Source organism: Podarcis tiliguerta (assembly GCF_965153285.1).
Source record: "Podarcis tiliguerta genome assembly, chromosome: 8".
In the NCBI taxonomy this organism is placed as follows: Eukaryota; Metazoa; Chordata; class Lepidosauria; order Squamata; family Lacertidae; genus Podarcis; species Podarcis tiliguerta.
In genome coordinates, this window is record NC_139541.1 from 18,479,406 (window position 1) to 18,495,356 (window position 15,951).

The 15,951-nt window shown below is 47.3% G+C and overlaps 2 protein-coding genes across 2 annotated transcripts; both read right to left on the reverse strand.

Annotated features, from left to right (window-relative positions):
- Positions 1-451: 451 nt before the first annotated feature.
- Positions 452-6,108, reverse strand: MRPL20 (mitochondrial ribosomal protein L20). The gene is made up of 4 exons (XM_083454389.1): positions 5,871-6,108; positions 4,535-4,645; positions 2,603-2,680; positions 452-691 (listed from the first exon to the last, which is right to left on the reverse strand). Exons 1-4 carry the CDS (start codon positions 5,955-5,957, stop codon positions 518-520), a joined length of 450 nt encoding a protein of 149 aa, XP_083310515.1. The 5' UTR covers positions 5,958-6,108; the 3' UTR covers positions 452-517.
- Positions 6,109-8,960: 2,852 nt separating this feature from the next.
- Positions 8,961-15,192, reverse strand: ANKRD65 (ankyrin repeat domain 65). The gene is made up of 4 exons (XM_083454135.1): positions 14,798-15,192; positions 13,496-13,724; positions 11,379-11,928; positions 8,961-9,470 (listed from the first exon to the last, which is right to left on the reverse strand). The coding sequence occupies exons 1-4, from the start codon at positions 14,802-14,804 to the stop codon at positions 9,009-9,011; spliced, it is 1,248 nt and encodes a 415-aa protein (XP_083310261.1). The 5' UTR covers positions 14,805-15,192; the 3' UTR covers positions 8,961-9,008.
- Positions 15,193-15,951: the final 759 nt, after the last annotated feature.

Genomic DNA, 15,951 nt, shown 5'->3' on the forward strand with positions numbered 1-15,951 from the left:
ATCAAGTAGCAGGTAGATCATCTGCCTTCCATGCACAAGGTCCCAGGTTCAATCCACAGCATTGACAGACAAGATGGGGAGAAACTCCTGTCCGAAACCCTGGAGGGCTGCTGCCAGTCAGTGCAGACAACACTGAACTACACTGACCAATCATCGGATTCAGTATAAGGCAGCTTTCTACTTACTGAACTGTCAGTGGGCAGAGCCTCACACTCCACTAGCCTTTTGCTCAGTTGAAAACCAAGGCAACAATTAAAAAAATTAATTGCCAGGCACAAGTTCTTCATACACAAACACACAAATGACTTCTGCAGACCGGGTTATAATCCATACACCTTAAAACGCAATGAAGAGAATCTCTGTCGCCTCAACAAATCACAAATCAAACTGGGTTGATTATGAGGGTTTGGAAAGAACTAATTTTGGATCACAGATTGAGACAGAATATATATTTTTAGTATAAATATTCCTGTTTTAATACTAGCACAACTCTACAAGCCAGAAGCAACCCCCTGCTTCATGTACATCTCACAATGCGTGAAAATATCCCTTCGGGTTCCTTTCCACCTCCCCGGGCGGCGAGAAGGCCTTCTTGTCCTCTCCTCTTGGCTAAAGAGGCTAAGGACTTGAACGTCTTTGGTTCATAGATCGCCAGGTCGGCCAGCGTTTTCCGGTTCAGTTCCACTTGACACTGAAATATGGGAAAAAAGAAGAGAAGGGAAACATAAGAGGCAACTCAACCTTTCTGGAAGTGGATAAAGTACAGCAGGATACGGTTTTATACCACAGTTCCTCCAAGGAGCTCAAGTTGACAATACATGTGTCAGGGATCTGTTTGCAGGGGAGGGAGGGGAGAGACAGGAACGTACAGACAGCCTCCTCCTCTGTTGAGCAGCTGCACTTTGTCTGGGGAGGGGGAGCTTCCAGGAGACATGGAAGACGAGAGAAAGGGGAGCCAAAAATTTGCTACCAGGAAAGGGAATGTGCAGCTTCCGTCGCATAATAATAATAATAATAATAATAATAATAATAATAATAATAATTTATTATTTATACCCCGCCCATCTGGCTGAGTTTCCCCAGCCACTCTGAGAGGCTCCCAATCAAGTGTTAAAAACAGTACAGCGTTAAATATTAAAAACTTCCCTCAACAGGGCTGCCTTCAGATGTCTTTTAAAGATAGGATAGCTGCTTATTTCCTTCACATCTGAAGGGAGGGCGTTCCACAGGGTGGGCGCCACTACCGAGAAGGCCCTCTGTCTGGTTCCCTGTAACCTCACTTCTCGCAGTGGGGGAACTGCCAGAAGGCCCTCGGCGCTGGATCTCAGTGTCCGGGCTGAACGATGGGGGTGGAGACGCTCCTTCAGGTATACAGGACCGAGGCCTTTTAGGGCTTTAAAGGTCAGCACCAACACTTTGAATTGTGCTTGGAAACGTACTGGGAGCCAACGCAGATCTCTCAGAATGGTAAGATCTTCCACGTAAGGAAAAAAGGCAGAGAGAGGTTTTTCCCTGTTTTCTATGCTGGAGGGGAAATAGGAAGAAGGCACTTCCGGATTCTGCTAGCGATTGAGGCAGACATGGTTTTGAAACTTCTGCACAGTATATAAGTTTTGCACTCAATAAAACCTGAAAAGACAGGCTGTTATCTTCGCAAGCATCCACACTCCTTTCTGACAACATGGTTCTTTCCCTCTTGCCCTCAACAACACCCCAGTGAGGTAGGCTGTGAACGGTGACTGGCTCAAGGTCGCCCAGAGAGCATCATGGCTGTGTGGAGGTTTGAACCATGGTCTCCTGGGTCTTAGGCCAACACTCCAGCCATTATCCAGCACTCAGCCTAGCTGGAACCCGGTGTGAGCAGCAGAAAGAGCCTGAGGCAATGGTACATCTACTTTGTAGGCACAAGGTCCCGGGTTCAATCCCAGGCATCTCCAGGTAAGGAAGGAAGAGGCTCCCTGTCTGAAACCCTGGAGAGGTGCTGCCAGTCCGCATAGACATTACTGACTTAGATAGGCCTATGATCTGACTCAATATAAGGCAGCTTCCTATGTTTCCCAAAGTGTGGAAAACTAAAAAGCAGATTTTATTTTTATTTTTTAAAAAAGGTTGCAGGGAAAGGAGAGAGGGAAACACACAGAACTTGCAGCTAGCAAATTAAACGCAGCCTGTTATGGCCCAATAGGCAACTCATGCATTTACGCACATCGCCATTTTCATTTCTGCAGCTCCGGCTTGCTGTTTCTCAAGCTCAGGGGTCAGCAAACTTTTTCAGCAAGGGGCTGGTCCACTGTCCCTCAGACCTTATGGGGGGCCGGACAAACTTTTGGAGGAAAAAATGAACGAATTCCTATGCCCCACAAATATCCCAAAGATGAATTTTAACTAAAAGCACACATTCTACTAATGTAAAAACACGCTGATTCCGGAAAGTTTGCAGGCCGGATTAGAACGCAGTTGGGCCACTTCCAGCCCCTGGGCCTTAGTTTGCTTAACTGTCATTCGTGGCTGGTGGGCTCATCAAGGGAGGAGGTGGCGGTCCAAAAGGGCTACTCCAGAAGCAGGCTGTATGCTAAGGAAGGGGTGAGGGAAAGCCACTTACCTGGGAGAGACCGCCACGGAAAACGTGGTACTTCAGACCATGCTCAAGTGATGCTGCTTCGATCCTGGTTTGCCAAAGCTGAAAGCAGAAACGGGAGCGTTCAGAGATACGTTTACTAAGGGACCACATGCCAGTGGTGGGCGGGGCCAGAGCCAAAAGGGGGCAGGGCATCAAATGTAATTTTTACTTCCATGTGGCAGGCTACAAACACCCCTCCATCCATCCAATCAAACAAGAAACATTATCAGGGTTTAAGGACACATCCCAGTTGGCCAAAAGCACTCAAGGGGGGGTAAAAAGTAGGACCACTGAGGGGCGCGGCCTGGAGAAAGGGGGTGTGGCTTGGGAAGCGTTCCGAGGGCCAGATAGAGGTACAGAGGGCCACATTTGGCACCCAGGGCTGACCAGTCTTTTAAAAACACCTTTAATTAGGTAAAAAAGAAACCTGTTCTGTTAAAGTATAAATTTTGCATTTCTTTCAACAAATGTAATTACAGTATTTTTTGCTCTATAAGACTCACTTTTTCCCTCCTAAAAAGTAAGGGGAAATGTGTGTGCATCTTATGGAGTGAATGCAGGCTGCGCAGCTATCCCAGAAGCCAGAACAGCAAGAGGGATTGCTGCATTCACTGCGCAGCAATCCCTCTTGCTGTTCTGGCTTCTGAGATTCAGAATACTTTTTTTCTTGTTTTCCTCCTCCAAAAACTAGGTGTGTCTTGTGGTCTGGTACGTCTTAAAGAGCGAAAAATACGGTATTATTTATTGAATTTCTATACCGCCCTATACCCAGAGGTCTCAGGGCAGTTCACAGAAAAGATCAACATAAAAACCACAATATATAATCAAAAACAACCCAGTAACACCTCCCCAAAAGGAGCCACATTTTAAAAGGATGTCAATCAGATCAACCAAAGGTCTGGTTAAAAAGGAACATTTTTGCCTGGTGCCTAAAAGTGTATAATGAAGGCGCCAGGCGAACTTCCCTGGGGAGAGCATTCCACTGCAGAGAAGTCCTGTTTTTGTGTTGCCCCCCTCCACACCTCTCGAGGAGGCTGCTACTGATTTGGACTGGTAGGTGAGAAGGCCAGGAGGCCGACAGTAGGTGGCGCCAGAGCCAAGGGCAGGCACAGTCGGAGATGAGAATGGGGGGAGCCAACTCTTTCTGGTTTCATCTCCAGCCGCCCTGCTGAAATCTACAAAGGCAGCACTGAGATGGAGGTGGATGAGACGCAGGCCCATCTAGCCCAAAGGTTGCCATTAATTTGATTCTCTATTGATTTTGAATGTATTTTAATTAATTGTGATTTTATGTAAACTGTGCTATTTTTATTGTTGTTAGCCGCTCTGAGCCCAGCTTTGGCTGGGGAGGGCGGGATATACAGTGGTACCTCGGGTTAAGTACTTAATTCGTTCTGGAGGTCTGTTCTTAACCTGAAACTGTTCTTAACATGAAGCACCACTTTAGCTAATGGGGCCTCCTGCTGCCACCGTGCCGCTGGAGCACGGTTTTTGTTCTCATTCTGAGGCAAAGTTCTTAACCCGAGGTACTATTTCTGGGTTAGCGGAGTCTGTAACCTGAAGCGTATGTAACCTGAAGTGTATGTAACCTGAGGTACCACTGTAAATAAAATTTATTATTATTATTATTATTATTATTATTATTATTATTATTATCCTCTGGGTGGGTGGTGAGTAAGGAGGCAGGCAGGCAGGCAGGGGCTGCTGGAAGGCAAACCGAGACTGGTGGGGCAGCCCCACAGGCTGCTCTAATGGACCAGCCTCCAATGAAGGACTGTGCTATAGTTTCTCACCCATAGAGAGAGTGAACACAGCAAGCAAACCACCCCTTAATCGGGCCTGCGCAAATTTCGCTGAGTTACGGGAGCGCGCAAACCTCACAAACGGAGTGGCGTTTCTATCCGCCATCTTTACCATTATCATGTCCTTCTTTTTCCGCTGTCTGGCCTTCGTGGCGTACATGAAAGCCCTCTGGACGGCGCGGACGGCCAAGCTGTAGCAACGGTTCTTCCGCCCACGGAAATGCTGGAAAGGCAAAACACACAACACACTAAAAACAAAATACCCAAATGGTCTTCCGTTAAGAAGGTTATCTCCTCTCACCTTGCACTTCCCCGTCGCTGAACCCTGAATATTCTGCAATATTCCCAGAGCTTACAATTTCCACCCCGCTTAACAAATTACATCCCCAGGATTCTTTGGGAGAAATAAGGAACTCTGGGTGTCATGGCCGTTGCAGGACACCAAATGTTTTGACGTATCCTAATAGGAGAGGTGGTTCCGGTTGCCCTCTTAGGATTCGCCTGCAGAATATTGTGGAGGGGGGCATTTTTCAACTTCCTTTTGGGGAAAGAAAACCATAGGGTTGCAGCCAACGCTAATAGACCCACTGATAGGAAGGAACCTAAATCATGTCTGTCTATTAGCTGGTTTTAGTATTTAAATGGTGCTTCTACGTTGCTTTGGGTGACTTTTTTTGAGCAAGTTGACTAATAAATATAAAGCATAATAATATTAATTACAGTGGGTCTTCTTTGAGTAAGGACTAGAATTGGATGCCGCCCATGTTTTATTATTTTTTTAAAGAAAAAATGTCAAATTCTATGTCATCACAAACTGGATTAAAATAAATTACCTCCACCCAAAAGCTGCCTTGGAAAAGGCATTTTTAGCATGTGTTGCTAATCTCCCACATCCTTTTTTTGAGCATCTCAGTTCTTTTCAATAGAGAAGGGACTGGTGGAAGAAATATTTAGGACTCAAGAAAAATGACACCACCATGCAATGAGTGAAATAAATAGGCAAAAACACTGAAGAATTAAAAAAAGATATTACTGTACAATGTCCTATATTATCTGGTGCTTCTTGCAAAGTGAACTAAGCCTCCAATGCTAATGCTAATAATAATAATTAAAAAATGCAATAATAATAAAGCAATAATAATAAAGCTTGTTGTTTTGTTGTTGTTGTTATTAAAACAGTCCTGCGAGGACGGCTCGGCTGAGAGGCAGTCACCGGCCCAAGGTCACCCCCCAGGGATCTTCCGACGCTCCCATTAATTTCGATGGGTCTACTCGGAGCAGGGCTTACTCGAACCAGGAAGCAGGCCTACCCACGGCAGAAGCTAGAAAATGAATGGATTCACGTGGGCAGCGAGGAAACAGGCTGCAAAAGGGCAAAGGAGCTGGGGAGGGCAATAGGGTGGGCGTTATGGGGAGGGGGGAGCAGGGCACCGATCCCCAGTTCTTACCCGTGCATGTTTCAGCACCTCCTGCTTCCGCCAAAAGCGATCGGTCAAACGGGCCCGGACCCAAAGGCTGGCCGTTAGTAAAACCATCCCAGCCCGCTTTCCCCCACCGTCTCCTCCTCCTCGGATTTGCAAAGGAGAAGAAGCGAGGGCGGAAGCCACGCGGTGCAAACTGCAAGGCTTCCCTTCCGGGCTTGCAAACAGCGGCGATTTGCAACGATGTGCAAAGGGAGAGTCGAAGAGGCTGAAGGCAGGCGCGCGCCCCCTGCCTTCCGCTTCTCTTTGGGACTCCCTATTATGGGGTGAGGGGGATCGCGCGGGTCTCCATCGAAATCAAAAGAACAGAAAACAAGACGCATCATACCTTTGGAGCACCAGAGAGCGCCCCCCAAAATATAGGAATGGTAGTTTTGTAAACGGTGCTGGGAACTGTAGCTCGCTGAAGCTACTGTTCTCTGCGGGTTTTGTTGGCAGGGAAAGGAACGTGTTCTAAATGTATTGTGTTTTAGGCTGCCAAGAGTCCTGTAATACTATGCTTTGTCCCACCTCAGTCCTGGGAACTGTAGTTTACCCGTCCCAGAGCTACAGTTCCCAGCACCCTACAATTTCTAGGATTCTTCGGGTGGGGGAAGAACCATGCACTAAATGTATGGTATTTAGGGAGTCGAGTGTCTCGTAATGCTATGCATTGCCCTACCTCAGTCCTGGGAACTGTAGTTTACCCCTCCCAGAGCTACAGTTCCCGGCACCCATAGAAACTACAGTTCCCAGAATGTGCTTTAAATGCATGAAATGAAGTTGTTGGGGCATCTTAAAGACTAAGGGCTGTGTCCAGGTCATTGAGGCAAAGATTGTATGCAGCGCCAGTCCCACTCAGAATACAGTAGACCCATTGAAATAAAAATAATAATATCTAAAAAGGGAACTAATAAAATTATTATCTATACCCATTTAAATCAACGGTCCTGACATTAATTTCAATTACCGTAATGTCTACTCTGGGCAGGATTAATGTTGGGCACAGCCCTAGCCCCACTTACCTGGGAGCAAGTCTCACTGGATTAATAAGGCTTACTTCTGAGTAGACATAGGATTGCACTGCAAGGGTTGCAAGCCAGCGTTTGTCAGAGCAGCTCCACTGAAAGGACTGTCTGGCATAATGTAGTCCGAAATGTGTCTTGTTGGGGATTTTGCCACTTACACACCCATTTTTCCTCAGATTATGGTTGCCTCCCAGCCATCATGGCTAGTAGCCACTCATCTTCTTACCTTCCATGAAAAGCTTATGCTTTTGGAAGAGGTAGGACATAGGCAGCTGTGGCAGTCATGTTTCCACCTAAATTCTGACACCGTCTGATTCAAACACCTGCAATTCGGCCCCTGCACCGTTTGGTGGTGCCAATCCCACATTTCACGGTAGGCCATAAAATGAGCCCTCAGCGCCCTAACCCGTTGTCCAATTAACTCAAAAATGGACGGAGGGGTAAACTATAGTGCTGTACTGACTGAGTTATCAGACATAGTTCATATATGACGAATCCGTCCATTTCCACCCTCCATTTCCCATCTCCCCAATCTTAAATTCAGTCTTCCACATTCATGCAGCAATTTGCTATTTATTTATCTGTTTGTTTTTAAAATCCTCGTGGAAACCCGATAGCATTTTCATGCTAATTTCTCCCAATAAACAGTTTTGCTAAATTTCCCCTTACACATCTGTGTATGCTGACTTCGCTAACACATTTTATTCATATATATTTTCAAAAATGCATGCTCTCCCATAATGTCTGTGTTTTTGTAAACATTGCTTGGTTGGAGAACCGCATGGCAAAATTCAGAGAAGTGCAAATTCTGAAGAATGCCTGTGGTTTGGTCTGCATATTGTTCCAGAAAGTGTGAATTTGGTGGGATCCCCTTTAAATGCCAAGTGAATCAATTCTCTTCCCCAAACTCCACCAGGGAATCCTTTTGCTATCATCATCAGCAGCACAAAAACCAGTTAGAGAATTTAAAACATCTCCATAGGAAACTGCCATATACTGAGTCAGACCACAGGGTCCATACTGAGTGGCAGCAGCTCGCCAGGATTTCTGTTGGGGGTCTTTCCTAGAGCCCTATCTTTTGCCCAACCTGGCAAAACAATCACCAGGGCCACAGATGGGTGTAGCCTGTGGATTGTGGGTGTGGTTGGTGAGGGGTGTGGCTTCAGGAGAGAGGGCGTGGTCTTGGGAGGGACTCAATGGCCAGCAAGAGAGACTCAGGGGCAGGGGTGCTGTGTTCCACCTCCAGAGATTGCCTGGGACTACACAAAGCTATTACCTCTCCCTTACATTTCTTTATTTATTACAGGCTTCCTCAAACTCAGCCCTCCAGATGTTTTGAGACTACAATTCCCATCATCCATGACCACTAGTCCTGCTAGCTAGGGATCATGGGAGTTGTAGGCCAGAAACATCTGGAGGACCGAGTTTGAGGAAGCCTGATTTATTACATTCACACTCTAGGAGGCCTACACAATTCTCTTCCCATGTTATCCTCACAACAACCCTGAGAGGTGGGTTAGGCTGATGGACTGGTGACTGGCCCAAGGTCACCCAGTGAGTTTCATGCCCTTGGGGGGATTTGAACCCTAGTCTCTCAGATTCCCAATACCTGAAGGAGCATCTCCACCCCAATCGTTCAGCCCAGACACTGAGGTCCATGTCCGAGGGCCTTGTGGCGGTTCCCTCACTGTGAGAAGTGAGGTTACAGGGAACCAGGCAGAGGGCCTTCTTGGTAGTGGCGCCTGCCCTGTGGAAAGCCCTCCCATCAGATGTCAAAGAAATAAACAACTATCTGACTTTTAGAGGGCATCTGAAGGCAGCCCTGTTTAAGGAAGTTTTTAATGTTTGATGTTTTATCGTGTTTTTAATATTCTGTTGGGAGCTGCCCAGAGTGGCTGGGAAAACCCAGCCAGATGGGTGGGGTATAAATAATAAATTATTATCATTACATTTTAACTGCTATACCCGACTGGCTCTCATACACCCACCCACCAGTACTGTACCGATGTTACAACTGAACCGCTGTACATCAAACCATAAATAACAATACTAAAAAGACAAGCATTTAATATGTGATCAGACCAGGCAGAGGGCTGAGTCAAGAGACTATAGAGTTACAGGAGGACTGAGGTGGCCCAAGGTCCTCCAGGCTAGGGATGCCTCCAGGTCTTGTCCTCACTGAGACCAGCTCCTGCGCTGTCTCCTTCCACTGAGTCCTCCGGAAAAGGCTCGCCCCCTTTGCCAACAAGAGTTCCATCAAAGGGAAGTGCCCTTCCTCTGCTGCCAGGTGCAAAGGGGTTTTGCCCAGCCAGCCAGCAGCGTTGACATCTGCCCCCTCGTCCAGGAGGAAGCTGACGACGGCGACGTGGCCGCGGCTGGCAGCCCGGTGAAGTGGAGTCAGGTTGAGGTGGTCCCTCCCATCGATTCTCGCAGACCCTTCCCTGACCAGGGAGGAGACAACTGGGAGGTGACCCTCCGTTGCAGCTTTGTGGAGGGCAGTGCAGCCGTAGTGGTCAGTCAGGTTCACAGCTGCTTGACTCTGGAGCAGAAGTTTCACCATCTAGCGAAAGGGAGAGGAAAATACAGCAAACAACGAGGGACTCATGTAAGCCCCGGGCCCCACTTTATCCGTAAGTTCTCTAATGTTTTAGGGCCCCCTGAGCTGCCATAACTGGCCTGCACGATAGAGGAGAGACTAAGGGGGCAGGAGTAGGAGGGAAGCAGACACAGGCAGAAGAAAAAGGCTGGAATGGGCCTTCAGCTTCTGCCTACATCTCTGGAAGCAGCTCAAGCAGCTGCAGGTCCATTCCAGCCTTTTTCTCCTGCCTGCATCTGTCTCTTCTCATCACTGTTATGTACTGAGTTGAATAGGATCCAAACTGCAGCAGTCTGATTGGTCCTAGAACAATATTATCCAAAAGGCAGCAGTCTGATTGGTCCTAGAACAATAGGATTCAGAATGCAGCAGTCTGATTGGTCCTAGAACAATGCAGCCGTATGATTGGTTGGCAGGAACCACCCAATCATGCTCCAGATAGAAGTGAATCCACAACCTGATTGGCTTACAGTAGAATTCCGGAATTAGCCAATCATGTACAGCCCATTGTGTAAATAATGTATATAAGGCAGATACTTTGAGGGGACATTCATTCATTCCTCCTCACCACTATGAGCTGAATAAAGAGCAGGAAATCACTTTGCGACTCTGAGTATATTTCATCACCTTTTTGCTCATTCTCTGGGACAGGAAGATGAAGAAACCTTGATCTGCTTTGGTCAGTTGGGGTGAGCTCATTATCTGGTTAGATCATGAACATTGGCTGTATCTTTGTAAAGTCCTGGCAAAAAATTTGGTGTTTTGTGTTTTGTTTTTTAAGTTTGTATTTTTTATATTAAAGTGTAATTGTTATATATCTTTTTCTGAAAAAATAATCAATAAGCTAATTTAAGTTTTAGCTTCTTTGATGCATAAAAAGAATGTTCTTTATGATTGAGTATGAGTATGTACTCAATACATATTTGGCTAAAAAAACAACTCCCCCAAAGCCCAGGTTAGCGAAATGCAAGCTTATGACTATTCCACCATACTGTAGCGGCAAAACTGAAGTGCAGGATCCTTCCCTGATAGCCATGCTTCCTCACCGCCATGTCCCCTTCAAAGATTTTACAGCCTTAGAAGGGGACAAACTCTAGCTCTCACCAGCCCCAGCCAATGTGGCCAGGGATCATGGGAGTTGTAGTCCACCAACATCTGGAGGGCATATTCCAATATTTGTGGAATATTGATTTATAACCAATTATTTTTATGGGCTGACAAAGTGAAGAGTAACTCTATTTGACATTCTGGGAATATGTAATACAGTGGTATCTTGGTTCTTGAACTTAATCCGTTTGTTCGACTCCCAAAATGGTTTAAAAACCAAGGTGCTGCTTCCGATTGGCTGCAGGCGCTTCCTGCACTCAATCGGAAGCCGCAAAAGCCATGTTGAACATTCAGCTTCTGAAAAGCGTTCGCAAACCGGAACACTCACTTCCGGGTTTGCGGCGTTCAGGAGCTGATTTGTTCGCGAGCCAAGCCATTCGAGTACCAAGGTACCACTGTAGTTATATAAAAGTCTAAGCAGAAATTGAAATATGTACTGATGGGAAATGAAGAAGGGGGGAAATGAATGATAAAATGTTAAAATATTTTAAGTATTGAAATGGAATTAGGAGAAGTACGTAACATTGAGCAGCAAGTAAGGGAGGGAAGAGAAACATCATGGAAGCAGCGTAGCAAGTCAACTTTAAAATTTGTATTAAATTTGGATTAATTTGCTAAAATCTTTGAAAAGCAATAAGAACTCATTGGCTAACATCACAGGCTAACATCACAGGCAATAAGAACTCATTGGCTAACATCATTGGAGAACACCACAGGCTCCCACCCGTGGCTGTATAAAGACAACAAACAAACAAATAATCTAACCTCATGATGGCCGTTGTTAGTAGCAATGGAGAGCGGCGTTCTCCCTAGGCCATCCTGAGCATTCACGCTGGCTCCTTTAGCAAGCAAGAACATCAGAGCTTCCATTTTTCTGCTCTCGGCTGCTACATGCAGTGGTGTGACACTCCCTCCGCTTCCTAAATCCGGGCTGACGCCCTGCGATACCAGCAGGTCCACAATATGCAACCGGTTGTTGGCCGTCGCCCAATGCAGGGCCGACCACTGGCGACGGTCGAGGCCGGTCGGGTCCTTTCCGTTCCGCAAGAGGAGTTGCACCACCAGGGTGTGCCCGTTGGCAGCCGCAAAATGGAGCGGGGTGAGGCCTCCTTTGGTCGGTGCCTCCGCCGCTGCACCCCGGCGGAGGAGGAGCTCCGCCACTTGGCTGTGGCCACTCCAAGCGGCGCAGTGGAGAGGCCTGTAGCCGGAAGCGTCGCTGGCATTGGCCAATGCTCCACGCTGGACGAGAAACTTCACCAACGAGGCACTACCGTTCAAGGAGGCAGCGTGTAAAGGCGTCCAGCCATTCTCATCTCTGAAAGGGTGGTTTCCCGTTACTTATTTGTTTTGTAAGAGTTATATACTGCTTGGTTGTGAAATGGAACGGAACAGCAACCTCGACGCAGTTTGCAAGGAGAATGAAACAAACCGTTGAAAACAACTATAGTCAAACTTCGGTTGTCGAACATAATCCTTTCCGGAAGCCATTTGGCTTCTGAAATGTTTGACAACCGAGGCGCGGCTTCTGATTGGCTGCAAGAGCTTCTTGCACTTAAGCAGAAGCAGCGTCGAACGTTTGGCTTCCAAAAAAAGTTCAAAAATGGGAATACGTACTTTTTGGTTTGGGGCGTTCGGGAGCTGAAACGTACGATAACGGAAGCGTTCAGGAACCGAGGTTTGACTGTATTTAGAACATTCAAAAATTAATTGACACTAACGTTAAGCTTTAAAAGCAGGTTAGCTTAGGTTTCCCTAAGCTAAGTTGTTTTTAAGCAGGTGAGGGGGCCTTTCTGGTGTCAATCATTTGCTCCCCCTGCAGCCCTTGCACTGCCTTCTCAAAGTTGGGTAAGTGAGGCACTGGGCTTTGGAAAGGAGGCCTAAGGGATCTGACAGAGTCCTTCAGTTCTCCTGCCTCATTCCCAAAGCCTGGTTAGTGCTTTCCCAGCTTTGGGAAGGAGGTAGGAGGGCTCTGGGACCCTACCAGAGCCTCGTCCTCCTTCCCAAAGCCAGTTCCTCACTTAGCCAATTTTGGGAAGGCTGCACGAAGGGTTTTTTTGGGGGGCGGTGGCGAATTAGGGTCCCGCTCTCTCCCACCCATGCAAAAACGCAGCGTGCAGCCTGCAGGTTTCGTGTCGAATTACTGTTGCGGCCCCCTTGGTATGAGAAGTTCAGACCCTCCAAGTGTCCCTATTTTCCTGGATTTACAGCCAGTTGTCCTGGTTTCTGATTTGATCCTGGAATGCCTCATTTTTTCCCTTTGGAAGTCCCTATTTTCATTGGAGAGATGTTGGAGGGTATGGGGTTATGCGACCCCCCAAGCCAAGGGAAGTTTTTAAATGTTTAAATGCTTCATGCTTGATTACATTTTTATATATGTTGAAAGCCGCCAACAGTGGCTGGGAAAACCCAGTCAGATTAGCGGGATATAAATATAAATATAAATATAAATATTCAGTGCTTTTTTCTGGAGGGGACGCAGGGGTACACATACCCCTAAAATTTTTCTGATTCTTTGTACTTTTGTCCATTTACTGTATTTATTTTCCCCGGTTTGAACTATAAAGTGGTGATTTTCTTGAGTCAAAATGAGAGTACCCCTAAACATTTTTTAGAAAAAAACACGGACTATAAATATAAATAATATAGATATAGATACAGATACAGATACAGATACAGATACAGATACAGATACAGATATAGATATAATACTATAGGACGTCCCTATTTTCATCAGAGAAATGTCAGAGGGTATGGAAGTTGGACCTTCCTGTTCTTAACTAATAGCATTGCTGACTCATAGGTAGCGCTACCGCAGGCCTAGTGCATGCACTTCCTCCAGGACACCAGAAGGGGCAGCAGAGGGCCCTCCCCTCTCACCTCACCTGCTCTCTGTGTCCGCCCCTTGCTTCAACAGCTGCTTGACCAGGTGGGTGTCCCCATTCCGGGCCGCCCGGTGCAGCTCCTTCCAGCTGGGTTGCACAGCAGTCGGGATCAGGTGATTCTCGGGGATAAATTCGTGGCTGTGCTCCCCAGTCAGGGTCCCCTCCTCAGCATCCTCCTCCTCGCTCAGCACCATCCATTTCCTTGCTGCCTCGGCCTCGACTCTGGTGCCTCTCGGGAGGAAGGACAAGAAACCCGTTAAGATGCTCTCAATCTTGACAATACATATTTGGCCATAATATAGACATGTAGGGACCGCTTACTAACAGGAAGGTAAACGGCGTTCCGTGTGCGGCTCTGGCTCACCAGAGCAGCGATGTCACGCTGGCCACGTGACCCGGAAGTGTCTCCGGACAGCGCTGGCCCCCGGCCTCTTGAGTGAGATGGGCGCACAACCCTAGAGTCTGTCAAGACTGGCCCGTACGGGCAGGGGTACCTTTACCTTTTATAGACATGGGAATGATTGTGGAATATAGATATAAAATTTACAGCGTGTTACAGTTTAAGAGCAAATTACACTGGTACCGCTGGACGCGAATGGGATCTATTCCGGAGCCCCGTTCGCATCCTGAAGCAAACGCACCCCGCGTCTGCGCGTGCGTAGGTCGCGATTCGCCGCTTCCGTGCACGCGCGTGACATCATTTTGAAACATCATACATACATCACAGAAGGGGGGTAACCTAAGACGCCCCCCCCCCCGATACATCATACCTACATCACCGAAAAGGCGGTCTAAAACAGAAATTTGAATGTTGTTTTTCCTGTCTGCCAGTTATCTGATTGCCTTTCCTGATAGCCTGTCACCCATTAAAATGCTCATTGCTCAATTCCTGAGACAATGGGAAGGCTCCCCGACCCCCCCCCTTGCAGGGAAAACATTTGGTCAGTGTGGGAATCAAAATGAAGTTAGGTCGGTCTTCCTGTGCTGATCTATGTACATGCTTGGTTGGTACGCTTACGAACATTACCATATATCTAAGACCTCAAAATTCCTATCACAATATTAGCCTCTTGTACATGGGCAAAATTTACATCCATTGCTCCACCCACTTCTGCCTTTGGCCCCGCCCCATGCCTTGCATGTGACCTTCTGATCTCCCAGGGCATCATACTGGATCTAGAAAGTGAGTGGGGGATATCACATTTCTGCACATAGCAGCCAAGAGTGGAGGAACTGAACCTCCCCCTTTTGAGAACGTTATCATTTAATGGAGAGAGCGAGAGAGAAATATATTTTTCTTACCAGTCATTTCTCTTCCACGGCCGACTGGCGCTCTTTTATTTATTCTGAGGTTGCTCCCGAACAAAACGTGGGCGGTTCCCTTATCCCGTGGGTTCTGAGTGCGAGGAGGCGCGCACGGCTGTTTGCTCCCCAACACTCTCCAAGGTCGTCTCTCCTGCTTCTTGGAGGGTCCTCAGAGCAGCAACTCTCAGATTTGTTTGTGCAAGCAAAGCTTCGATGGAACACACAAATGGACCATTCCTATGGAAAGGAAACCGGCCACCAGACCATATTTTAACCCCGAAAACCTTTGCCCCATTAATATCCAGCCCGTTCAGAAGCAGAGCCAGCCAGCCAGCTCCCTTCGCCTCCTTGTTTTGTTACGATCCGTGCATCCTGGAGTGTACCGAGAGCTGTTTATTTAATGACTAAATGGATTCTAAGAAGAGGGAGGTGTGCCTGACCGCTAATGGTTAATAGGATATTGGCCTGACAGACTTCTTGGCTCCCTGCCTAGGGCACATTTGTGAGCTCTTCCAAGTCGAAGTTCTGAAACTGTAGATCAGGGGTGGGGAAGCTTTTTCACATGGGGGCCCTTTTTAAAAAATAAAAATATCCTTCTCCTCATAACACTAGACTGTGTGAACATCCAATGTAGCAGAATGTTGGACTCTTCAGGACAGTTAAAAGAAGGTACTTCTTCATGTAAAGGTAAAAGGTAAACATAAAGGACCACTGGATGGTTAAGTCCAGTCAAAGGCGACTATGGGGCTGCGGCGCTCATCTCGCTTTCAGGCCGAGGGAGCTGGCGTTTGTCCACAGACAGCTTTCCGGATCATGTGGCCAGCATGACTAAATTGCTTCTGGTGCAACAGAACACCGTGACGGAAACCAGAGTGCATAGAAACACTGTTTACCTTCCCGCCACAGTGGTATCTATTTATCTACTTGCACTAGCATGCTTTCGATCTGCTAGGTTGGCAGGAGCTGGGACAGATAATGGGAGCTCACCCCGTCGCGGGGATTTGAACCGCCAACCTTCTGATCGGCAAGCCCAAGAGGCTCAGTGGTTTAGACCACAGCGCCACCCGCGTTCCACTTCTTCATGTAGCGCCCAGTTAAACTATGGAACTCACTTCCACGGGAGGCAGTGGAAGCCACCAAACTATATGGCT